The following is a 25569-nucleotide window of genomic DNA, read 5'->3' as shown; positions in this document are numbered from 1 at the left end:
GTCAGAATACTTTTTTTTCTCTAAACTGGCAAAATCTCCATGGGACCAAAGAGATCTAGGTGGGATTTCATTCTTCTACTACACGTGGTAATAACAATTCTGCAGTCAAAACCTAGATGACAGGTTTGGTGATGATTAGATCCTGTCTAAGGCTTTAGCTTGGTTACAGAACATAAAGTCAAGTCCCATCTGTGCTACAAACTGTGACTATGTTGTGTCTGTGAATCCCCTGACTTAGTGGTAGTGGACACAGGCGTAGAGAAAAGGCCTCTTTAGCAGAGTTTTCTGTCTAGCTATAACCGTTGAAGTTAGCCGGTGAAAGCATGGATATTTTTGTATTAGCTTTGTAAATATTTTGATGGAAAAAGTTGAGGTGGAGTTTAAAATATTTTAAAACTCTGGATCCAAAATAAGGGTGCCTTACCACTCAAGCAACTGAAACATTTATTAAGGAGTCTTAAGAACCAGTGTGGAATATTTGAACACCTGTAGGAAGGCCAGTGTGCATTAGTATTGAAGAACAATAGCATAAAATTTACCTAATTAGCTTTTTATGGTGACTGAGGCTGTGTTTAGTTCTAAACCACTTGCTTAGATGTCATTACTATTTAAATTTTAACAAGTAAGCCTTGACGTTAATGCTCTATTAAGGTGCACAGGGGAAGTTCATTTCTCAGGTGCTTTTTGTTCATTTTGATGCACTGACTCAGCAAGCTGCACAATGAATTGATGACATGATGGAGGTTCTTCACAATCAAGGGGCTGGAAACGTTATTTAGACAGAGAAGCTAAAGGAAGCTTAGATTTCTCAGAAGAGAGCAATATCCATAAAAGATCGTAAATTGGAGAACTCAAGGCTTTCCAGTGGCCTTATATAGCCACCAGAGCAATTTGATGCCTGTGAATTTAGCAACGTAGAGCTAGATTTTTAAAGAATCTCAGAAATTGAGTTTCAGGAATGTAGCATCCACAGTTGGGGCCAGATTTTCCAAAGGGCTCAGCACCCAGCAGCTTTCATTGTGACACTTTTGGGTGAATTTTCAGCTGAGCTCAGCACACGGCAGGCCGAGCTCTGTTTTGTAAATCCACTTACTTATGCTGGCTTTTTAATGGAAACTCAGCTCTCTTGACAATTTGGCCCCAATTTGAGAGTGCTGATCCCTTCTGAAAACTGTGACTGTGAAGTCAAGGTGTTACTCAGTGTCCAGTATAGAAGAAGTCGATGTTAGCCTAGTGTCCACCTCAGACCACTGCTGTATTTGGCACTAATTTGTACTCCTGGTAGACTCACCAGAGAGGCCAGAGATTGAATGGATAATGGAGACTGAACTTTTCCCTCCCCTATTTTTTCCCCCAACTGGAGGCATAATAGACTCAATGTATCTTTTTTCAAGGCAAGTGATATACCGCTGGCCATTTCTTATAGACTGGCCCAGCTAAGCCTTCATGATCCTGTTTACATTTCCCTTTGCCTGAGGAGAGTTAATATGTCACAGGCTTGACATCTTAACAGGGCCACTGGCAAGTGTTGGTTCCTAAATGCATGTGACAGCCAACTCTTCGCACGCAGATTTGTTGGGCAGTTCCCAGTTTTGAGCTCTGATGCAAATGAACCCTCAGGCAAAGCTGCTTATAGACAGAAATGCAACACTAGTCAAATGATCATCCCCAGTGTCTGCTGTCGTGACCTGTCGGTTTTCCTCTTCCAGTTGTATCCTCGGGGAACTGTTTACAAAGAAGCCTATTTTTCAAGCCAATCTGGAACTGGCTCAGCTTGAATTAATCAGGTAAAGCATTGTGCACGCATGTCCGAGAAGTAGTATGGGGGAAAGTGCTCAGGCACTTAGTCTTAGTATCACAGCAGTTCTCGAAGCCTAATCAGTTTGCAAAGTGAGACCAGCAATGACAGTAACCACAAATACAAGTAGTCAGGCCTCTAGGTGTTTGTGCTTGCGAACCAGGTTGATGCCTGACTATTAATATTTACACCAATAGTGCAGTGAGGGTGTAGGTATTTGAGTGTAAAAATCACTCCTGCAAAAATAGAGATCAGCACTGAAAACTCTCTGTCAGATGGTTTTAAAACCAAGGTAAGCCTCTTTCTGATACTGCTTTTACCTGAGCTTTGGTCTAATACTCCTCAGTGTGTCCTCAGACCTGGGCCGTCTATATGCTAAGCTGAGTCAGAGAGCAAATTATTTCACTTGGGCAGCTCTTCTGCTTCTCCTGCTGGCTGTGCTGCGCGTGCTGATTGTGTTCTTGCTCTCTGGTTCTCTTGTAGCCGGCTCTGCGGGAGCCCCTGCCCAGCTGTGTGGCCAGACGTCATCAAGTTGCCCTACTTTAACACTATGAAACCGAAGAAGCAATACCGAAGGCGTCTGCGGGAGGAGTTCTCTTTGTGAGTTTGATAGGAGAGGAGATGAGTGACTGTGTTTGTGGCTTTATGACCTCTGTAACTGCTTGCTAGCCATGTCACTATAACGTCCGCTGGCTGCCTTCACCTTCCTTTAGGTGGCAAGGCAGGTGGCGGTGGGATGAAGGGGCAGTTCTCCCATTTCCCTATGCCCTCCTGGGGGACTCTTTCCCATCCCAGGAAAGCTATTGGCCCATCGACACCTCTTTAAATTTCTACCCTGTGATTGTTGCTCAAGAATGAGCTGCCTTGTAACGCCACTCACAGCTCTTTGCAGCACTCACTTTAAGTCTGTTGGCTAGGAAACTTCCAGCACAGCATCAGCCTGTCAAGACTCCTTTCCTGAGAACCAGGCCCAAGGGAAAGCTGCAGTTGTCTGCCTCCAAGGGCAGTGGTGTGCACGGTCTCTGGAAGACCTTAATCATGTGATTTGCCTTGTGGCTTCAGAGAGAAATTTAAAGTCACTAATGGCTAAAGTGACACTGAAAAGATTATGAATCCAGGGTCTATTTTTCGTGCCACAGTTACTTTGGAGTGTGTCCCTTGCTTGAGCTGGTACGACTCCAATATTAATGTGGACTGGGTGGATCTTCCCCATGTCTCAAGGGGAGTGATCAAGCCATTTTCTGAGCATGTGGCACAGTTTTCACTCTCCCTCTCTTTTTATAACAGCCTCTTAATTCTAGTCTTGTCCCCATCATTTTTACCCAGCATTCCTTCAGCTGCTCTTGATCTGCTGGACCACATGCTGACCCTGGACCCCGGCAAACGTTGCACAGCAGAACAGGCCTTGCAGAGTGATTTCCTTAAGGACGTGGACCTCGGCAAGATGGCTCCTCCAGAGTAAGTGTCAATCGGCATCACCCGCTGCAGTTTGCCAAAAGCAGTGGCCTGAGCTAGGTTTCCTAGGCTCTTTGCTCTGCTCTGCCACAGCGTGTAGCTGTGGGCAAGTCACTTTACCTTTGTGTCTCTCGCCTCTCCCCTCTGTAAAATGGGGATACCACTTATCTCTCACAGCGGCTGAAGCTCAGTCTATTGATGCTTGTAAAGTGCTCTGAGATCCTCTGATGGAAGATGATATAGAAGGGTAAAGTATAATTAAAAACCCGCATCCTCTTTGGAGCTTTTGAGTTGGTTAAACTGCTTATTAATTGGCTAGAAGGATTGCTGGTGAGCAGCGTGTCACAGCTCCACCCCACAGAGCACACTGGTTGTGAAACCCTGCTCTACTTCCTTTGTGTCTCCGCACGCACGCAGGGATGATTGGTTTTGAAATACCTGTGACCTCTTTAGAGCTGCCAAGGGCAGCCCCTGTCCTGGGACAGTCACTGTGTCTCGCAGGTTAGCACGTTGCAGGTCCTGATGGGTTTGGGTTTCGAAAACTGCTGGAGCAGCTGGCTGTTCCCAAGCAAAACCCAAACCTGTAAACATCCTTGGATTGTTCAAGAGGTCTCAGCGAGGCACTGAGTATTGCCACTGAACTCTCCTAGCGCTCCAAATGAGGAATCTAGACATAGGCAAGGCAGTGAAACGGGTGTCTGGGTTTTCCCTGGGTCTATGAACTAAATTCATTTTTTTTTAAGGCCAAAAGGGACTGTTACCCGCACAAAATTATCTGTCACTTGCACGCTCTAGGGAACCTACCTCATTCCTAGGGCTCAAGGCATAACCCGGTTAACTTAGGCACCCCCATCCTTTCCCAGTTCCTAGGGCACCAGACAAAAGGCACCTAACTTTACCCCTCCATGGGCTCTGAGCTCTACTTCTCCAGGCTCAGAGCAAACACCCATTCCCTATGGGCTCAGGGCTTAATCTTTTGCGAGTTTACAGGGTCTTTTACCAGTGAAAGAGCCTTACCCAGTAATATCCTCCTTTAACTTCTGTTTATTAACAATCACCAAAACAGACTGCACAGCCCACACTCCCAATAAGACAGATGAACTTTTCTTGATGGCCAGTCAGGATCAGGTCATCTGGAGGACTCCAGTTTCTTCACGGTGTGGTTGGCAGAGTCTTGAGGTCTGGCAGCTCTGATCTTTGGGCCTGTGTTCTGGAGCTGGTTCCCAAAGATCTTCCTTTTTTACCCCAATTTATATTGTGAAACTTGAGTCCTGCTTAGCTGTGCCTTAGCCAGTCATTTTACTAAAATTTTACTAACCAGATCTAACACATTGTAACAAAATTCTCTAACCAAACATACCCTTCACCTTAATTAATTTACACCTAGTAAAGTTAATTATGTAACAGACAGAAACAATCAAAGAACCAGACAGACCATACAGACACAATAGGGAAGTGGGGACCATAATGACAAAACAAAGAATTGAGGATTTCACAACCACAGCTATTGATAAGTGGTTTCTTGACCGACAGGAAAATATCGAACTAAGTTTTTTCTTTAACCATCCATCTTAAGATCTATTTCTTTATCTGGTGATAGTGGGTGCTGTTAGGACAGAGTCTCCTTCCTAACAGCTTGATACTACATTGTTTTAATGTAATTTAGATGGAATGTGAGGATCTGATTTCCTGCTTCTTAGCTAATGGCTGCTGCTCCTAATATGCCTGCAGAGACCAAGACCTTAGGCCTTACAATATGGCTACAGGAAGAGGCCTTCTCCTTATAGGACCATTAAATCAGCGGTTCTCAAACTCTGGGTCGCGAACCCCTTTTTAATGGGGTTGCCAGGGCTGGCAAGAGGCTTGCTGGGGCCCAGGGTCAAAGCCCAAACCCCGCTGTCTGGGGCCAAAGTCCGACCCCTACTGCCCAGGGCTGAAGCTGAAGCCCCACTGCCGAGGCTTTTGGCTTTGCCCTCTCCCCTCCCCATCCCCCATGCTCGCTCTCTCTCTCTCACCCTCACCCTTGGGGCAGTGGGGCTTGGGTGGGCTCAGGCTTCAGTCCCCGTTCCTGGGGTCATGTAGTAATTTTTGTTGTCAGAAAGGGGTCATGGTGCAATAATGTTTGAGAACCCCTGCTCTAGATCATCTGATCTGTATCTGCTGTCTGTCCCAGGCCATAGAATTTCACCCAGTTACCCTTTTATTGAGCCCTGACTAGGATCTACATGCATCAAAGCTAATCGAGTTCTGACTTTATTAAGATCCCTGTACAGTTTAAACGCACGAATGTCTTCCTCACTGTAGAGCACAAACCCCTCCTTGTTTAGTAATGTTGCTGCCATCAGAGCAACATTTCACTGATGCTTTTGGGTTACTGAGAACCTCCTCAGCCATGCGAGTGCAACTCCGGACTTTCCAGCAGGAGTTCTCATTGCTTTCCCTATGTTTCTCCTCTCACCAAGTCTTGTCCTCTTCCAGCCTTCCTCACTGGCAGGATTGCCACGAGCTGTGGAGCAAGAAACGCCGACGACAACGGCAAAGTGGGATCACAGTGGAGGAACCTCCGGCGTCTAAAGTTTCTCGGAAAGAACCTACCTCTGTAACGAGCACAGATGCTGTGAAGAACAGCAGCAGCCCGGCACACCCGCAGCCTGCCCCACTCAAAATAGAGCCTGGTGCTGGAGATGCAATAGGTCAGTTTGATGTTGTCACAACAGTTTCCTATGTCCATTCCAGTGTGAACTTTGTCAGTTGCAAATGTTTCCAGCTGGTTTCTGAAGGCTCCTGGTCAAATTTATAGTCAGCTGGAGTATACGTTACATAGAGAGGAAATGAGCTCCTAGTGCATGCCATTATACACTCTCTGCTCCTTTGCATGAATTCCTGAATGACGACAAACGCTAAATAGAGTCTTGTGAGAGATTTAAGACCAGCAAAGTATCTGAGAATATACTGAAGGAAACAGTCGTGCACTGGCAGGCGGATGGACTGGATGAGCTAAGAATTCTGTTCTGTAATTGTTTTTGACCTAATTGTGTTTTGCATTATAATGGCTAACCTTCAGAATAGGAGGAGGTGGGAATATCTTGTAGGCAAAGTCCAAATTCTCTGCTGGGATCAATAGATTTTTGCCCATTAATGATTGTAGTAAAGATTATGCCTGGTAGTAAATGTGTGCAGGATCAGGATCTTGCACTGTATATTCATGCTGGTGCCTAAATATTAAGTAAATGCCAGGGAGCCACATTGACCCCTCGAAATAGACACATCCAACATTTTCTAAACAAATCTGTTGTCTGTGTATTATGGAAGCATCGAGGAACCCCAGTCAGGGATCAGGACCCCGTCGTGCCCCAGTGAGATTGTGAGTTGGGATGCAACGTGTGGCTAAAAGAAGGGGAATGGGGCTGGATGAATGAAGGAACAATAAAACATGCAGAGTGAAGTGGAAAATTAGAAGTCACAGCTTGCCCTTTGACTAACAAGTAACGACAACAAAAGCTTGTTTTCAAGTTTCTGACAGTTTTGCAAAAAAGAATAGAGTATAAAATAAAATACCCACGCTCATTTCTTACCCATAGTTTGATACTGGTATATTGACAACTTGATGATTCAGCAACCAATGGCGCTCTTTTCTGAGTCAGCAACTGGTTCTGTGCTCCAGCTTGGTGCAAAGGCAGGTTGTGCCGCTGGCGGTGTCATATTTCAGATGAGACTTCGACGTGCTTATCAGGACCCAGTCAGTCGCACATGCTCTCTGACCAGATTCCAGCGTGAGAAATTACATTTTGCCCAACACAATTTCCCCTCCTGTTTTGATTGGATCCCTACTCTGCTGCACTTTCTGCCCAAAATTGTAATGTGTGCTGTTAAACAGCTGCTGCATTCCAACCCAGAAGGACCTGCTTTTCAGGGCTGGAGGAAACACTTCTGGTCTGCAAAGCACTCTGGGGAATTCTTCTGGTTAGAAAGTGCTAGGAGAATGTAAAATATTAACAACACACAGGGGAATGAAAATGAGCCAAAACAGCCAAACGCTGAGTGCCCAAACTGAGATCATCAGGAGGTACTTGAGCAAACTTTGGCATGGAATTCCTTTCCTAAAATTGCCTCCTTGCTTTTGAAAGGTTCGGGGGGCGGGGGGGTTTCTGCTCTGCTTTTCCGAAGTAATGGTTATGAACTTATGTGGTATGCCTGTCCTGAGCCGCTTTCTGTGACGCTTCTTGTATTCTGTGCAGGCCTTGGAGACATCACGCAGCAGCTGAATCAAAGCGAACTGGCTGTTTTACTGAACTTGCTGCAGAGCCAGACGGATCTCAGTGTCCCACAGATGGCCCAGCTGTTGAATGTACACTCTAACCCAGAGATGCAGCAGCAGCTGGAAGCTCTCAACCAGTCCATCAGTGCTCTGACAGAAGTCACAACTCAGCAACAGGACTCTCAGAAAGTGGCCCTGGAGGAGGCCATCGAAGAAGAGCCGCCCACAGAGGTCCAGCCGCCAGAGGAGCAGGCAACCCCGGAAGCGGCTAGCACTCAGGGAGATATGCAGAACATGCTGGCTGTTCTGCTGAGTCAGCTGATGAAGACCCAGGAACCTGCTGTAAACCTGGAGGAAAGCAACGGGGAAAAGAGCAGTGAGCAACGTGGGCCAAGGAAAACCCCTACCACGCATCAGGAGGAAAGCACAGGTAAATAATCGTGACTGTTGCTTGTGGACCTTGGGTGCCATTCACCCTTCTGAGGAATCTTAAACATTCCATAAAAGTGCATCTAGTTTATAACTGTGACCGTAGGGAGCCAGGCCTCTTGCACATTGTAAAGAGGGTGCTTTCCAAAGGGCTGGAAAGAAGCATGGTGCCAAGCTTGCACCAGCTTTGGGGGGTGTCAGACTTCAGGACTCTCTAGGGAGGTGACTGGCAACTCACTCAAGTCGCTTTAGCTGAGAGACTGGGTGCAGCAGAATCTCATAAATAGGCTTGAGCAGCTAGGGCAAATGGTTAAAACTTCCTGAGTAGCAAAGCACAAAAAATCGGGCAGGCGACCTCACTTCTCCAGAGCACTTAAAATCCTTCAACAGGGTGGTGAATGGACAGTGAAGTTTGAAAAGATTCCTCTTGTAAAAGACAAACCCAGTGAGTTCTTTTTTGGTATGATCCAATGCCCAGTGACTGATTAACATTGGCCAGTGATACTGTGCTAATAAATACATGTTGCATTTTTACACACATGCAGGCAGGTTTTGCACAGGATGTCAGAGCCGTGCAGTGACTAATTCCTCTGAGCGTCCTAGTGGTCTTTCTCACACATGCAAAAATATATATAGAAAAGACTGGAGTGTGTTGCACAGGATTGGCAGGGAATGCAGCAGCAGTTCTGGAAGGAAGAAGCTGGCATGCCTGGCTTTGCTGAGCCTGGTTTTAGACCGTTCTAATGGTCTCTCTCCTTGTCATGAGTCCTAAAATTCAACAGACTTGAACAAAATTGAGCTGAGTGCCCATTCCTAAGATAGTGAGAGAGAGGGAGATTTGTTCATAAAAGATTTGGCTTGTGCCAGTGGAGTCTTGGATTTCCTTCCCAGAGGAGTGTTTAAATGTGCATCCATATTTTCCGTTACTGCCAACAGAGCACCACCACAGGATGGTAGGAGCTGCAGATTATAGAAGCTCCCGCTGCAAATGAATTACAATTTATTTCTCCAGAGAACCTCTTTCAACCTTATTCCCAGCTCCTCTCTGCAGTACAGTTGAAGATCTTGCTTTTCAGTAATAGCAATCACTCCATCCAAATACACACACCCATCAGAATTTAGTCATGATCATACTTTTGCCCCAGTACTGAAATATCATGAGGTTATTGTAAACCAGGGTCAAGTACAGTGCAACATCTGGCATTATTATTATTAACTATTTGAAGAATGGGCACGGGCCCAAAAGAGTCTGTCTTGTCCTCTGGATTTTAACACAATCTAGTTTTAAAGTGCAATTAATAGTCAGAAAAGTTAACTTAAAAATGTTATTGGAAAGTGTGTGCTTTGTGTTCTGACCAAACCTGATCTGCTTTAAGTCAAAAGATGATTTTCTTAATTACCATTGTTGCAAACTCCACCAAGGCTTTGACTCTCAGGCTATGTCCTTGATGCCTCTTATAGCATCACCAATAATAACAAGAATCACCATTCAGCTGATCGTGTTGTTGACAATGAGCTCATGTTGAATCATACTCTTAGGCTTGCAGAGCTAACGCAGCCGTAACAAGAGTCAGAACTGGTTTTTTCAGTAAAGCCATCACACTGACACCCAGGGATGCAGATCTCTCCAACAGGAAATGGCCGTCTCTGTTGTGTTGTTTTTTTTTTAAATGCATAGTCACTTTTCTGACTGTGACTGCGTTTTAACTGGGAATAGGATGGAACCCTTCACTATTGTGATGTAAGAAAGCAGAATGCTTTGTTCTTACCACTGACTCAGTAGCAGCAGTAAATAGGCACCAGTAACTGAGTTGTGACCAGGACAGTGTGCAAAAAATATTTTGTTCTCATAAGGGGAAATCCTTTTGAAACAAACATCTTATTAGTTCAACTCTAGGCAAAACAGAGCACGAAGTAAACTGATTGTCCTTTTGTAACTGGCAATCTGTAAATCATGTGAAAACATCTTTATACTTCTGAGTGTTTTATATACATATATATTTTTTTTAAAAGACTGTCCTTGTGCAAATTCATTTAAGCTGCTATAAAACAAACCAAGTAAGAAATATAATTCTTGTCACAAGCTTCCTAAGTAGTGAAGAAGGGAAATTCCGTTTTACTCTAAGGCTTGGATCTTGGTCAGAACTTGTTCTTGATTTTTACACAGTGGGTCCACGCTTCATCAGCAAAATTGCATACAGTGAGTCCTGAGATACAGCTGCCAATAAGAAGTGTATCAATAGAGCATTGAGGTCTTATGTCCTTTTACAGCAGCAGGAGGTACTGCTTTCAAGGCACATGCTCTGTCACATGATTTCGCATCTGTCTTTCTCTCCCTCTCTGCATTAGCCTTTGATCTAAAAGTAGGAATTGTGTTCACAGGTACCCATGTGTTAGGGCAGCTGTTCTTGATGAGCCAAGAATGTGGGCAAGTGGGGGAGTAAGAGCAGGGAAAAATGTTAATGAACCTGTACACTTACCTTTCAAGGATTACCAGCTATAAAAACTCCTCCTCTTTCTCTGTCCATCCAGAGAGCAGGCTGTCTCCCGTGGTGGGCTATTTGTTTTCTGTAAATGTGTTGATATCTGTTAACATGTGATTTAAGATGTTGTTTAAAAGAAGTAACCCTTCCACAGCATGTCCTCCTCGCATTCTCCCACCAGAGAAGAGACCCCCTGAGCCCCCTGGACCACCACCACCACCGCCACCTCCTCTGTCTGAAGGAGATCTCTCCAGTGCAGCACAGGACTTGAACCCAGCCGTGACGGCTGCTCTGCTGCAGCTTTTTTCTCAGCAAGAGGCGGAGCCGCTAAGCCACTCGACGCCCGATCATCAAGCCTTGAGATCTGCGGATTACGTCAGATCGCAGCCATCCAGGACTTACGGCACAGAGGGGTCTGAGGGGGGATTCAGTGCTGACGAGCGGAGTGCTGGTCAAACTTTAACAGAACCCTCTGCCCAGACTCTGGGGAAAAGCAGGACCTTTTTGGGCTCTGTGAGCCACCATGGGGAGGCGAGCAATTACCAGGGCACAGGATCTGTCCAGTTTCCAGGGGACCAGGACCTCCGTTTCACCAGAGTCCCCTTAGCGTTACATTCGGTTATTGGGCAGTCCTTTGTAAAAGCTGAGGGGAGCAACAACACACTGGTACACCCAGAGGCCAAAATTCAAAACTACAGCGAGCTGGGGCCAGGGACTGCTAGCTCAAGCGGGACAGGAACGGGTCAGAACTGGGGCGTTTATGGAAAGGCCTATCGTGGGCCTAGTAGAGTGCCTCCAAGAGGGGGAAGGGGGAGAGGGGTTCCTTATTAAGAGACTTGAGTTTTGTGATGATCTCCTTCCCTCCCTTGCCTCTCAACCTTTAGTGAAATGAATTTTTTTTTTATTTTTTTTTTTGCCAGAGCGAGGTATTGTCTGCATTTCGGCTACTGCAGTGCTCTATGTTGTATTCCTTGTCGCTAGGCCGCTAGCTGGTGCCCTCCAAAATACTGTAAGAGTTCTGACTGGGCATTTTGCTAGCCAAACTTCTCACTTGGTTAGTGACAATAATGGTGAGTTTTCTGCCTTAGGCTGCAGATGGTGGAGAATTGTTTAAAAAAGGAGGAAAAAATGGAAAAAGAAAATAAAAATGTTTTACTTGCCTGGCACTCGGGCTTCTCAGAAAGAGAACCACCTTGGTGTTCAGGCAGGACTCAGAGAGGGTCTGTTTCCCAAGGCAAATTTTTTTTTCCAGTCTTTTTTTATTTAAAGTATTCATGGAATGGTGCCTAGATCACCTAGACTGGATTTGGAGAACCGGGATATGGCACTGGTTTGTATTACGAATTTTTATTTAGCATCCCTACTTTCCACTAAGCTGCGGGGCACCCCCTCACTCCCCTCTTTCTTTTCAGGTCAGATCATCTCTCCAAGTTTTACACTTGGGAGATCACAGGCTCAGTCTCGCTCCCTCCCAGATCCTAGGTTGTGTGTTTTGATGGCAGCCGTAGTGCACTGGCTTTTGAAAGGGCTCTTTGGGGTTTTTTTTTAATTATTATTATTCCTCCATACATTTGCAGTGGAAATGGTCTTTTTAGAAGCTCAGGAGCCTAAGAGAACTCCTAACTTTAAAACAACAGCAAGAAAAAACCTTTGTAATACTTCAATTCTAAAACATTTTAAGATTTAAAGCAGAAATTTTCTGGTGGGGAAACTTTGCCAGCTGGGAGTATCTTTTTTTGTAAATGTCAGTCATGCTGTCAGGGCTGGCGGTGTGCGTGTCTGCTGTTTTAAACCAGGCTGGCAGCGTTTGAGTACTTCGAGGGTTAATGTATCATTTCTATATACATATATATTTTTGGTGTGGTCAAGAAAGTATTTACAATGGATTTTCTTCTCCTGCAGAAGATTGCAATGTTGTCCATTTCAGGAAGGCTTCAAAACAAAACAAATTAATAAAACAAGAATACACATTTTGGGGCTTTTTCTTCCAAGTGGGCTTTTCTGAAGGAAAACAGACATCTAGTCTTTTAATTTTTAAAATGACAGTGTTGATGTGTAAAATCGATCAGAATCTGTATGGCCGTGAGACCTTCTGATCAGTGCAAAAGGATTTCTTTCCTTGTTTTTAAAAATAAAAACCACACCCTCCCCCCAGCAGGTGGTGCATCGTGACCTGCAGGGAGAAAATCTGCCTTATAAACACAGACAAGTGACTGTAGGGAAAAGCTTTCAAGAGGCAAGTGGAAGAAGGAGAGAGAATCTATGTTCTCCTGTAATATATACGAGTCCATTTGTGAGACTGAAAAAGCAAATCCTTATATTGTCGGTTCAGCAAAGACTAGTAACGCAGTTTGCAAAATTCCAAATGTAAATTTGTGGATTTTTTTCCAATTGCCAGTTCATGCCTATTGTGCAAAAATAGTACTGTAAAAATGCAGAGTGCACTAAATAAAACAGAATAACTTCTCCAGACATTTTATTTAAATATATATTTATAAATATTTTTCTTTTCAACATGCAGTTGTCAGACATTCTGGCACATTTTTAGTTGTCCTGGCTCTTCCTCCCAAGCCTGTTTGAATTTTGGAAGAATTGTGTTACAGTCCTGAGTCTGTGCAGGAAGCAGATGCATCCTTCTCTTTTATTTTTTATTTCCTTTGCACTTTTGTTACCAGTTTTCATCCATAGATTTGTCCACCTCACCAGAAAGTTGTGTTCTTTGGGGAAGGAGGGAAATCGACTTGAATTCCTCTGATGTGGCCCCATCTATGTGCTATTCGCTTTCTAACAGAACTTAATTCCAGGAGTTCTAGTCCAGAACCTCAGTCTTGTGAGCTGCTCCGTGTGACCAGACCTGTATTGACTTTATTTGAGCTCCTCAGTCTGTCTGTGGGGTAACTCTCAAGATACGAGGGCATTATCTGTCTTGGCTTTTGTAGTGAAACCTGGCTCCAAAGGCCCTGAAAAGAAGCAATGCTGTGAACCCCAATTTGGCCTGCCAGCTTCCCCACAAGTGTGAATAAAGAGAACAGCCATTCACGCTGTTTCTATACACGTATTTGTGTTACATGCCATCAAATGCTATTACATCGATTTTGTTTCTTTGATTGCATCAGTCAATAATAAATTATGCAGGATGCCTTAAAAACATGCTGGGGAGCCCAAAGGCAGTGGTAACGTGAAAGTGGATTTTCATTCCCCTTTCAAGTCTGAATCTAAAAACTAGACAAAATCAGAATTTTTGTTTTTGTTTTTAAGTTTAAACACCCTCCCGTGCCCCATATGCACCTGATATTCAACCTTATCCAGCACCCTTCTATTTCAGTGAGCTTTGGGTCATACCTTTGAATACCAGGGGATTTTGGTGGGAGGGGAAATGGTATTTGCTGTTCACCTGTTATCCTTTTAAACACGCTGAGCAAAGTTATGCAGAATTAAATCTCTCATAGTTAGAATGAGAGTGGGGGAAAGTCACTGAGCTCCACCCTAAATGTGTTACTTAAGTGCACCACGAAGACATTAATTCCATTGCACAGGTGACTCTAGAACAGATGAGAGAAAGTGGCTCCATTTCTGATGAAGGGAGCATGTAGATGGAAGGGGCACAAGCCTCTACTTTGTATTTATGATCCTGGGGAAGGAGGGTGGTGGCAGCTGTTTGTTTTCTCCCTTTCATTAGCCGTAGCTGAATTTATCCTGAGGGGCTCTGTACGTAGAAGACTAAAAGAAAAAACAAATTGTATGTGATTATAAGCTGGTGGTACAGGTTACAGGCAACTCATTAGATTATTCACCCCTCCTTTTTTTTTTTTTCTTAATGTTAGATCATCTTTGGGTTTAACACCAATGTCAAAAAGCTGTAGCCACTGTGTTCCCCAGCAGAGAAGTCTCATACCAACACCTGATTGTACCTCTCCTGAGTTTCATTTTGAGACTGAGCGCGCCTTTTTTTGGTTGTACTTTTGTCTCTGTACAGATATTTTGTAATATATTAATTTTTTTCTTTTCAGTTTATAAAAATGGAAAGTGGAGATTGGAAAATTAAATATTTCCTGTTACTGTATTATCTCTTGCTCCAGTGCATTGAGTTATTACACTCCTCATTGTAGTCTTTAAAGCACATATGGTAACTTTTGCCTTAAAGGATTCCCTTTTCCTACTTCCCCCATTCCCAACTGTAGCTTGATGCTGAGTGGCCAGATATACCGGTAAGTGGGTCTTATCTTAATGTGGTTGGTGTGGGTGAATGGGATTTGCCATAATGCACCAACACATAGTTCCAGCCTCTTAGACCCATTGTTGAAATACCATAGTCCATTCATAAGTCCCAGGTTGTGTAGAGAATCCTTTTCAATTGAGTCAAGACCAGAGCCCCAGGAGTCTGTCAGTCTCCATCCTTCCCTGAATCTCCTTGTCTGTCGCTCAGAACTGTGGCTTTGTTACCTGTGCTCTTCTAATGCTCACTCTGGCTAGGTCTGTGGAGGACGGGCTCTGGACACGAGGGCTTTTCACTTATTTGGGGAACACTTAAATCTTAGGTTTGTACAGGTGAAGGGAAAAATAAGAGGAGGACAAATCAGGAAAATGGAAGGAGAGGAAGAGTGGTGAAATAGAGGCCAAGCAAGGTCTGAGATGGAGGAGGAAAGACCATTGGGTGTATTGAGAGAATTATTTTAATACCACTGGGTGTATATTGTGCACACCCAACTAGCGAACATGCCAAACCAGTGTGGACTTCCTGGGCCAAGGGGTTTAGGAACAAAGGGAGAAGTCCCTTCCGAAAGAGCTGCAGGAGAGCAGACAGGTGTGCGGTCTGAGTTACTGCCATGTGCTCCAGAACTGGTCTGCCTCCTGAAGCATCTGAGGGGGAGGGGATGGGATTTGTGGCATGTTGCTGGGAAAAGCCTTTTCCAAGGTTTTTTTTTGTTTTTTTTTAAAAAGCAGGCGTGAGGGGCATGAAGACAGTGAAGGAGACAACCCAGGAAGCTGTCAGAAACCAGGTTAGGTGTGACTAGGCAGGAGGTGATACGTAAAGAGGAGCTGAAGCCAGTGCAAGAATTTCAGGTGGGGAGACATGGTTGGGCCATGAAGAAAGGACGGTGGCATCAGCAAGCTGGAGGGAGAAGGAGAGAACAAGAGCATGGGCTAATATTTCAGTGCAGGGATCATGGTCTGGAGACCTAGATGAGAAAGCAGCAACATGAATTGAAAAGGGCCAAAAAAGGGAGAGCGCGGAAGGGGAGATGAAGGTGGGCAGGCTAGCTGGCTGGTGGTAGGGCTGAGAGGGGAATCACAGGGAGCAGAGGAAACGCAGGGGTCTGAAACTAGAGCGTGGCAAAGAGTTGCTGAGAATCAGCAACAAGTGAAAGGGGTGGGAGTTACTGCAACAAGGGGAGAAAGGGAATGGAGGGAGAGGAGGCAAACCTGTCTCCTATCCCTCCCCTTCTGTGAGCGTGGCCTGAGCAACCCTCCCACTTCTCTGGGAGTGCCAGACTCTCAGTGTGTCTCTACATGGCATGTGTTCTTAACATGGGTTAGCTCACTCGGGTTAAAATAACAGGGAGGACATGGCAACTCAGCTTTTAATGTGGGTGAGCAGCTCTGTAGGCTTTAACTTGAGCTGCTAACCTGAGTGACGTGCCAAGTTGTGTCCTCGCTGCTATTGTAACCTGAGTTAACACACTTTTTGCACTGAAGATGCAGCCTTAGTCAGATTTCTCAAAGATCTCAGCTGCTATCTCAGCCCTTGACTAAAGGGCTGATTTTGCTGGCATCAGCACAGTGCCAAGCTCTTAGCGGTGAGCGTGGCCCTTGTCTAGTAGGGAGACTTGTACTGTTTGTTGCTAGTGTGTGCGTGGGGGTGCCATCCTTACTGCTATCCACCTGTCCCATCCCTTCTTATCTTCAAAATTGTCCTTTCCACGTGGCATGCTTCAGAAGGCAGCTTTTGCTCTGCACCCAACACCAGAACTGTGAGCCAAAGCATGCTGGGTATTGACTCATGCAAATTAAGGCATAGCATATCCATCTCTCTCCCTGCTCCAAGCAGCCGCTAAAACCAGAGGATTCCCTTAGCCCTCTGGGATTTGTGTGCTCCACCCCTATGGAAACCCAAGGCAAAGCTGGCTGGGTAGTCAACCCCATAGTCTAAAGCTGAGGAAAGCCACCAGAATTGTCAGAATTTTTAACGCTTGGCTCATTCCTCCAGGGTGAATTAAACTCATCCTTCCTGAGCTACCTTTGTTCTTAATGGGTGTGTCTAGCCTGAAACTCTCAACTGGGCCAGGTGATTTCCGTATTAGAATGTACTGTAGGGCTAAATCCTGCCCTGGGTAGAATCCGAGAGGGGAAGCTGGGTTGCTGTGTGCTCAGATCTGCCTGTGTCCAGTTCCTGTCTGTCCAGGAGCTTAGATGGTCCTTGTCCCACTGATGTTTGAGCGCCTTCCTGAGCTAGAGGTTTGCTCACCCATCTTGCTAGACTGGCATCTCAGGCATTCTCCGTCCTGCTGGCAGGGTGATGGATCATCAGGGCATTTCCATCAGGAGCATGCAGATAATCTAGCCCTCGCTGGACTAAGTCCCTAATCCTAGATCCGGCCTGTTTTCTCCTGGCAGAGTCCTGGGTTGGTGTCCCCCTGCCTCTGATGCTTTTAAAAAAGATCAGTCTGTAGTGGGTGGATGCAGAGGCCTGGGTTGGTGTCCCCCTGCCTCTGATGCTTTTAAAAAAGATCAGTCTGTAGTGGGTGAATGCAGGGGAAAGAGGCAGCAGTGGGGATTCATACTTTGCTGTCCTTTTGGAAGCAGTGGCAAAGCTTAGGGGTCTGCCTCTGTTGTGGTGACTTATTAGCAGGGCAGCTGGCATGCTGCGTTGACTCCTCTGCCCTGCTGAGCCATCCCCAGGGCTGTGCTGGGGCCTAGTCTGCAAGGTGTTGCCAAATCATGGCAGTTGGGAGACTTTCCAGATTGCCCGTCATGGAGAGGGGGCCCATCCTCACCAAGTGGTCTGGTCTTTCACCACTGTGCCCCTTAAATGATCCCTCCCTTGGGTTTAGACTGCGCCCTTGGATTTGAGCACAAGCACTGCCAGCTTGGATTGCAGAAGAGCGTAGGGAATGGAAGGATTAGTTTTGCCTGAGTTCAGTCACTGCATCTTTAGGGCAGGCAGAGCAGGTTCTCCTCAGAAACCAGATTAAATACAAAGATTTGAGCAGGGAGAGTTAGAAACAAAAAAGTCTTATTTAACACCGCTACCCCCAAGAGAAGCCTGGGTATCACAGCATGGCTTGGTGTGTCTCCACTGTTGGAAAGTGTGTAGGCAGAGATGAGTCCAGCAGGGGGAGTTAAGGACTCCAGGACAAACTTAGCTTTGATTCTCTCTTGCCTGGCCTGTAGGCTGTGATGATGTGATACCAGTTTGATATTCCAGCTCCCCTCCCTTGGGCCTGGGTCCTGCATTTTCAGGGGATCAGATGAGATGATCTCAGTGGGTCTCATCTACCCATTGTGATGCTAGCTTCCTTCTAGAGAAAGGGGGAGTTGATAGAGCCCGTAGGAGGATTACTCTGCATGTGTTGTGAATCTAATCGTTACAGCAGCTGCCGTGACTGTGAATGGACTCAGGGGAAGGGAAAAGGTGATGAACTAGATCAAACTGGATTTAGCACATTTTTATCTTCAAATTGAAGCAACAGTCTGCAGACATGAATACATTGAATGGTTTTGCCCAGAACCCTATGACAATTGCCATGTTATCTTTGCCTGGATGCCCTTGCCAGCCTAGGCACAGAGAGCAGTGGGCCAAGAGTTAACTCTCTAGCTGTTTCCTGTTCCCCTGCACCTGCTCAGATATAAATGGGGGGAGTAATGAAGCAGGAACCCTCATTAAGGATAATCGGGATTTAAGTGCTTCCACCAGGGAGCCTTAAAAATCTAGCTTACTGGGATGCAGTGTAAAGGTTAGCCAGCAGGTCGGTCAGTGTAGACCCTTAGAGATTGGTGTGTCTCGTTGCCTGATTGAGGACTCCTTTGCTTCCCTGTTTCTGCAAAACTCTTGGTAGCTGTAAAAACCAGCTGAATTATAAACCTGTGCAAGGGAAGTTCTATCTGCAAGACGTTTAGTGTTGGGCAGCCTTGGCAGGTTCCCAGCAGCGTGCATTCGCTTAGCACAAATTGCTTGTTACCTGGCCATGGGACATCATGGAAAGGATCTGCATGGACATCCATCACCCCCGATGTGTCTGCCTCAGACTTGATTTATGTCTCTGCTGAATGAGTCTAGCAGAGAGGTGTTTAATTGCAAAGAGTTAAAAAGGCATTTTGATACCATGTTTTAAAGGTTGCTTTGTTTGCTGTTGGAAGTTGAAAAGATTTTTGTATGTAACCGAAACCATAATCCTACTTGTGGCCCAGCTATTCTGCCTTGCACATCAAGAGTAAAATTACCAACACAAGGCCTGAGGCTGTACTCCTTACTCAAGCAGAATTCCTACCGATTTTCAGTGGAAAACTTGTGTGAGGAAAGATGGCAGGATTCGTGGCTGATAATCGGGTTCTTCGTAGCAGATGATGGTCCTGATGGGTGAAGTAGAGCAATCTGAGGCTGATTTTTCCCAGTACCACATTGGTTTGAGGATCTGATGTTTGTACTACAGAGGAAGATGGCTTAGTCAGTGGAATGGGGCAGGGAGCTGGAAGGTTTGAAATGCCTGTTAACACCCTGATTGCAGGTTCCAATCCAGACAAGGTCTGCTCTGGCCAGAAAGAGTTCTGTGTGGTTTGTTTGGTCTGGGTCTTTCAGATAATTAATCTGTTCCGCATGGTGGGACATCAGACAGTGGCACTTCTTGGGAGGGTAAGATTGAGACACATCCTGGATCATAATTTCTAGGGAGCATTTGTGGGAAAGGACGGGTTTGATGGTTCCATCAAAAGGGAAACTCTAAGGTAGATGAAATTTGAGCACCGAGCTACTTTGTCCTGTTTAGTTGTCTGCTCCCCCTCACCCCCCTCCCTGCAATGTTTTGCATTTACCACCAAAAGAAGCTGTCTTCATTGTGTGTTTTGTACTAGTGTAAACTGCTGGATTGAGAGCTCCTGGTCCCAGAACAGGCAGCCGCAGTGCAAGCTATCCTGCCATTGTACCTGCTAGTGACCTGGCTCTCCTCTAAGGTTAGGGGAGGTGTTTCCTGGGCTCTGTCATCCTAACCTACTTTGCCAATGAAAAGGCCCAGAGCTGCTGGTTCATCCCGATTGGGGCGTGTGGACCTTCTTCTTTAAATCATGAGCTTGATGGAGCAGGAATGGCCTCTTTGTTTTGAAGTGCCTGGCGTGTTGTGGACACTGCTGCAAATGCATACAGTTGGAGAACCCGGTTTCACAAAGGGGTGGGCTCTAAACCACAGCAAATTGGGACTTAATCCTCATTTTTCTGGGCCAGTTTTGCGCTAGTACCCTGGGGAGAAGGCTCTGGAACCATTCACCAATACCCCCAGGAGAAAGTACTCTGTATTTGGGGTCTAAGCTGTGTTCACCTCAAGACTGCTTTCCCACTTAAGAAATCTCAGTAGATTTGAACAATTAAACATGACCCGGGAATGATTATGTTTAAAGGGCCTGTACACTTGTTTGCTGCTTTATGATGTGTGAGGAAGACTGCAGGCCTTGGCTTGTTTCTTAACCCGTCAGAAGTCAACCTACTACCTAGCACTTGTATTGCTTCTGAAATACAACCCTGGTCCTCTTAGTCCCAACCTAGTACCTTGTCCACTACCTTAGGACTGTCAAATCATATTATCATCCCTTTTGCTGGAGGACTCATGTTTCAGGAGACATCTTAACCCTTACTGGCGGGGGTGAGGAGTCCTTACCAAAGAGATTTCCTCCCACAGGTTTGGACTAAGCCAGTGTTCACCAAAACTGAGCCGTTAGCCAGCCAAAGATCAGCCCACTGCTCTGCCAGTCCTGGCCTAACGGAATACATTTGAAATGCTTTTTAAGGTACTTTATTTGGCCACTTCTGTTGCCCTTCCCTGTCCTCCCCTCCCATCCCACGCAACAGCGGTCCTGCTTCCGCAGATTCTCATGTTGGGGAAAAATCAGATCTGTAACTCTCCCCTGGAAATAGCAATGCTAAAACTTGTAGTATAGCCAAGGCTCAGATGGATTTCCTACCATCTCATCTAAGCCTGCTAAATCCCCTGACTGCTCTCTCCACTGACTCTTCCCGCTGTTGATTGCACTGGGGAGAACTGGTGTCTGATTGTCTCCCTAGTGTAGACAATACTCCATTCATTCACCCCTATACAGATGCCTTCCCCAGCACTTAGCCTAGCAAGGAACCCTCAATGTAGGTCACAGGGTTTGTCCCGTCAAATACTCCTGCTCTCATTCAAACAGGCTTCACCAGGACTTCAAGAGATACAATTAACTATGGAGGTGGTCCCTCTAAAAGGGGTCGGGGGAAGTGGCAGCTGCTGTATTTGCCCCAAGTCTCCCTGCCAATTACGGTTTTACAATCACATTTTCCTAGCTGGTTTTTTCATCACTTCTGTGAAAGACCCGTGCAAACACCTTGGGAATTGACTACATGGGAGCCCAGGAAACTGATTCGACTCAAAGAACTGTCAAGTGTGCGGAGTAAACAAACTGGAAAAGTAAATGTTATTTTTCCTGGCTCTTTGTTACAGGAATGGAAGGGAGGAGGAGGGTTACAAGTAACCATAGGTTGTTTAAAAAAAAATAAATCCAGACAGACACATGGTTTGACTGTCCCTTTATCTCCTTTATCTTGAGACTATAGGTTCATAACTGGGGCTGCTTTTGCAGTTTTTGTATGGGACCAATGAACTGCTGGGCCTGAATTTGACATAATGGTGCTAAAAGAGCATGGAAGGTAAAACCTAGTGTCTTTGTAACAAAAAGAAGTAAACCCCCCTGGAAAGTAAGATCCATCCTGGAAGGCTTATTTTAAATATCCCATTACCGCTCCAGTTTGCAGTCAAGGGTGTTTTCTGCCTCTTGCTGGTGCAATATGTTCTAATGCCCAAGTTCTGGATGCCTTGAACGTCTCATTTATTTATATTCTGGTAGCACCTAGGGATCCCAGTTGCACTGGGTGCTGTACAGACAGCAGAGAGAGACATGCCCTGCCCCACAGAGCTTATGGTCAAACTGATTAGAGTCCTACTTATTTTATTGGCCTCCAAAATTTAAAGGTCCCGTGTTTCCTACCCTTTCTGCTTTTTCCTCAGGGCCGATCCAACGGCAAACCCTTCTGCTGTGTCGTAGATGCCCTAGGTTGATTTAGTCTCATCCTGTTTCCCCAAGCAATAAAGCATCTCCAACTTCTTATTAATTAGATTGGGTTCAGGAGGGAGAAGGAAGTTAAATCTTCAATGCTTTGGGTTGCCTTCCTGAAGGATCCCATTAGTAGATTCCTATGAACGATATTGTCGTCATGCTCAGTTCTTCCCCTTTAAAACTTCTCCCTCCTCGCCTTAAGCAGATCTGAGCAAGGCCTGCGGGAGCCTTCAGTGGCCCATTACAGCTGTGATTTACTGCAAGCCAAAAGACTCTTCTCTCTGTCTCCTGCGGTGATGTAGGCCTTGGCAACCCCGAGCTTCATTCCCATCCGTCTCACCACGCCGTCAATATCACTAGTGTGCAGCGCTGCTTTGTGTGTCTCCCCAGTGCGGTGTCAAAGTGGCTTTTGTAGTTGTGGGACTGTGCTGTTAATGCCAGAGTGAAAACCCCAACGCTGACCTAAACTCCCCCTTTCCCCGCCACCTATGTCCACTGTTCCCTTTTCACCGGTGGGCCTGTTGGTACCTTTCCCCTCCCAGCTGAGATCCCCATATCCTCCTGCCCATTCTTCCCAAACCCATTGTCCATTAGAGGTACCAAAGCTGGGTTGACTGTTTCTCATGCACATCTTAGAATTCCCATACTAGATCAACTCAATGGCCCCTCCCGCCCAGTGTCTTGTGCACCATACCAGAAGGTGCAAGAAATCTTGCAGTAGGAGATTATGGAGTAATCTGCTGGTTGGAGAGATTTCTTCCTAATTTCATAGATTAATAGATTGTAGGACTGGAAGGGACCTCGAGAAGTCATCGAGTCCAGTCCCCTGCCCTCAGGCACTTAGAGATTGGCTCTGCCCTAACACAGGGACAGTCCAAAACTCTTGGTTCCTTTTAAAATCTTTGCTCCGGCTATTCTTGTTCTCCAGAAAGATGGCTGGTCCCTTCTGGAATTCTGCTAAACTCTTGACTGCAATGACATCATGGGGCAATGAGTTCCACAGACTAGCTATGCCCTCGCTGCTCCCTCGATGGGGCAGAGTGAGCATACAGATCCCGCTCTCTTGGTCTGACTAGAATGGTGTGAACACAGCTGGAATCTGGTTATTGTACGTGTTGGCAGGCTCCTATTTTTCCTCCTTGTCTAGTTAAGATCATGTTTCCGTTTGGTTAAAACGGTACTGTGCAATCCTGCTGGTTTAAGATCCAAAGCAGAGGGTAATGGCATTAAATGCTTTAGCTCTGCTCCAAGAAAAACCTCTTGCCTACACTTCTGGCTAGATCATTTCTATTCTATCTGATGATTGCACTCTGTGTTCTTGGCACTGTGTGTACATAGAAGGAGCGAATAGTCCCTTCTACTCTGAATCAGATCTGATATGTAAGTTGAAGGTCCAGAATTCAAGTGATTCAGCCACAGGTGGTTGTTTGCAGACTAATGGTGTGGGTGTGTGTACATGCACAATTTGCGGTCCTAATATTTTCATGAATCAAATTTTATGTATTTTTGAGACTTTGCTTCGGATGATCTGCGGGGAGTTGTTGGATGGCATGGGAACTGAGTTACTGCAGAGAATTCCTTCTTGGGTGCTGGCTGGTGAGTCTTGCCCACATGCTCAGGGTTTAGCTGATCGCCATATTTGGGGTCGGGAAGGAATTTTCCTCCAGGGCAAATTGGCAGTGGCCCTGGAGGTTTTTCGCCTTCCCCTGCAGCATGGGGCACGGGTCACTTGCTGGTGGTTTCTCTGCAGCTTGAGGTCTTCAAACCAATTTTGAAGATTTCAATAACTCTATCCTGGGATAGGGGTTGTTATAAAATTGGATGGGTGGGGTTCTGTGGCCTGCCTTGTGCAGGAGGTCAGACTAGATGATCAGATTGGTCCCTTCTGACCTATGAGTCTATGAGTCTATGAGTCTATGAGGTTCAGTGCGGTACAGTGAAACTTTAGATTCCTGGATATGAAATCAAGAAGGCACTATTATGATTGCAGCATCATGCAGGCCATACATTAGTAACCAATGGCACCTTTCAGGGTGCATCTACTGCAGGTGCCCTGCTTCTCAGAGCCTGGATGATGATCCAATTCTTTATAACAGAAAGATCTGGCCCATCTTGATCAGCCCATGTTGCAGGGTGGGCCATCGACCGTGGAACTGAGCCCCTGGGCCAAGCTATGGTGATCACTGGCCCAGAACAGCTCTCTGATTAGGAGACAACTTAAGGTTCATTACATTTATAGCCTGTTGGCCGATAAAGGCCATTCCTGGCTCTGTCCTCACTGGTCCCTGCCATTCTCAGTAATTACAGCTATCTGATCACTGCTTTCTTTTGCATGCTCTGTGATCCCAATCTTGCAGTCCGTGGCCTAGTCTTTAATAGAGCTGGTTGGGTTTTCTTTTTTCCCCTCCTGGAAAATGGTAACTTTTTTTGTTCAGCAAAAATTTGGAAACACAAACACTTCAGTTGACACGCTAAATATTTTGATTTGGATCTGGTTCTAGGATGCCTCATGGGAGTTGTAGTTCAAATGCCCTATGCTCCCACTCTCCTCTAGAGGCCAGGCTGCCTGGTTGGACTACATCTCCCATGAGCTGTCCCCTTGGAGAGGTAAAAACAGTGTCATGGAAATCCCTGGCCGTGATCATTATGGGAGACGTCCACTTGGGAACCCTACCCCAGATAGGAGAATGGAGACCTTTAGGCAACTGCCCTATAACTCCCATGAGGCCATCAGCCAGCGGCATATCCAAATTGAAATACTTCAGTTTGAGGGGAAATGGTTTTTGATGAAAAACAGGTGTTTGTGCAGAAAATGGGTACTTGTTAATGCTGGCATCCCATCCTTTCCAGCCGGGGGACAGGACGTTCCCAAGTTACAGCGAATCAGGTGGGATAGCTGAGGCACGATTCAGCTTATCTAGCTGCCTGAATGTGTGCTGGCAAAGGGAGGCAGGATCCACTACAGCGGGTTGTGTTTGATGGGTTTGCACCTCAAGTATTATAGCTCCCAATGTACTTCGAGGTGCCATTGCAGCCAGTTAGCTGGGCATTTTAGTAGCCAAATTAGAGACCTGCAAAGGGTTTGTTTTTAACTGGGGTTGTGCCCTTTATTTTGCTGCTTAATGGTGTAAACTTGACAGCCTGAAACTGATTAAAAAGAAATAAAAATCTTTTTTTAACCTTAAAACTATTAGAAATGTCACCTCTGACTTCGTTGGCGAACTCATTAGAGGGTCCCTGAGGAAGTTTTGTTGACTTTAATGGAATAATGGGTGTTCTTTAGTAAAGGTTTCTTTTCTCCAAAATGTTAACAGGCCATTTGAATCAATAGCTATTGACCAATACAAACCAACCCGCCCACCCAATAGTCTGACTGCAAGTGTCTTCCCCGGCCATTGGCTCAGCTTTCACTGGCTTGGTTCTCATGATGTCGTCATGGCGCTAAGTGTTCTGTCCGGAGAGAAAGACTCAGTTCAGACAAGCCTTGAATTTCTACTGTGGGGGAAAAAAAGCAGGGAGAAAACCCTTAACAATAAAAAGAGAGAGAAAGAACCCTTCAATGCTTCTCTTCCTGGCCTAAAGAGGCAAAAAAAGAGGGCACTGGCTTACTTTTCATCCCACCTCCTCTTCAGCTCACGTCTACAGTAACTCATAACATTTTCAAAAGCACTTAAGTATAATTTGCGAAGTGACTGAAGCTTTCAATGAGACTTAAGTGCCAGTGAGATTTACGCTCCTAAATTTGACCCATTGTCTACACTGTGATTCTACCCCAGGTACAATAGAGTTAAAAGCTGTAGTGTGGACAATACGTCACCACTGTCTTGACACCAGGCTGAGAAGCCTTG

The 25569-nt window shown here is 45.7% G+C and overlaps 1 protein-coding gene across 5 annotated transcripts in view; it reads left to right on the top strand.

Annotated features, from left to right (window-relative positions):
• The window catches only part of CDK12 (cyclin dependent kinase 12), a 71095-nt gene that overhangs the window by 23717 nt on the left and 21809 nt on the right, over nucleotides 1-25569 (top strand). For 3 of the 5 annotated variants that reach the window (XR_003997543.1, XR_003997541.1, XR_003997542.1), the window contains exons 9-13: nucleotides 1710-1787; nucleotides 2282-2398; nucleotides 3125-3256; nucleotides 5732-5946; nucleotides 7492-7941. Coding sequence is in view for 2 of the 5 variants with exons in the window: in XM_030541018.1 (XP_030396878.1) it covers nucleotides 1710-1787; nucleotides 2282-2398; nucleotides 3125-3256; nucleotides 5732-5946; nucleotides 7492-7941; nucleotides 10578-11254 (1669 nt within the window). In the remaining 3 variants the exon portion in view is untranslated. Of the gene's footprint in view, nucleotides 1-1709; nucleotides 1788-2281; nucleotides 2399-3124; nucleotides 3257-5731; nucleotides 5947-7491; nucleotides 7942-10577; nucleotides 14481-25569 lie in introns of those variants that run through there. The other 2 variants (XM_030541019.1, XM_030541018.1) reach the window with 2 other exon arrangements.

This window comes from Gopherus evgoodei, chromosome 23 (assembly GCF_007399415.2).
Source record: "Gopherus evgoodei ecotype Sinaloan lineage chromosome 23, rGopEvg1_v1.p, whole genome shotgun sequence".
Classification (NCBI taxonomy): Eukaryota; Metazoa; Chordata; order Testudines; family Testudinidae; genus Gopherus; species Gopherus evgoodei.
Note: the sequence above shows the minus strand (reverse complement) of the source record. Positions and strands in the feature narration are given on the sequence as shown.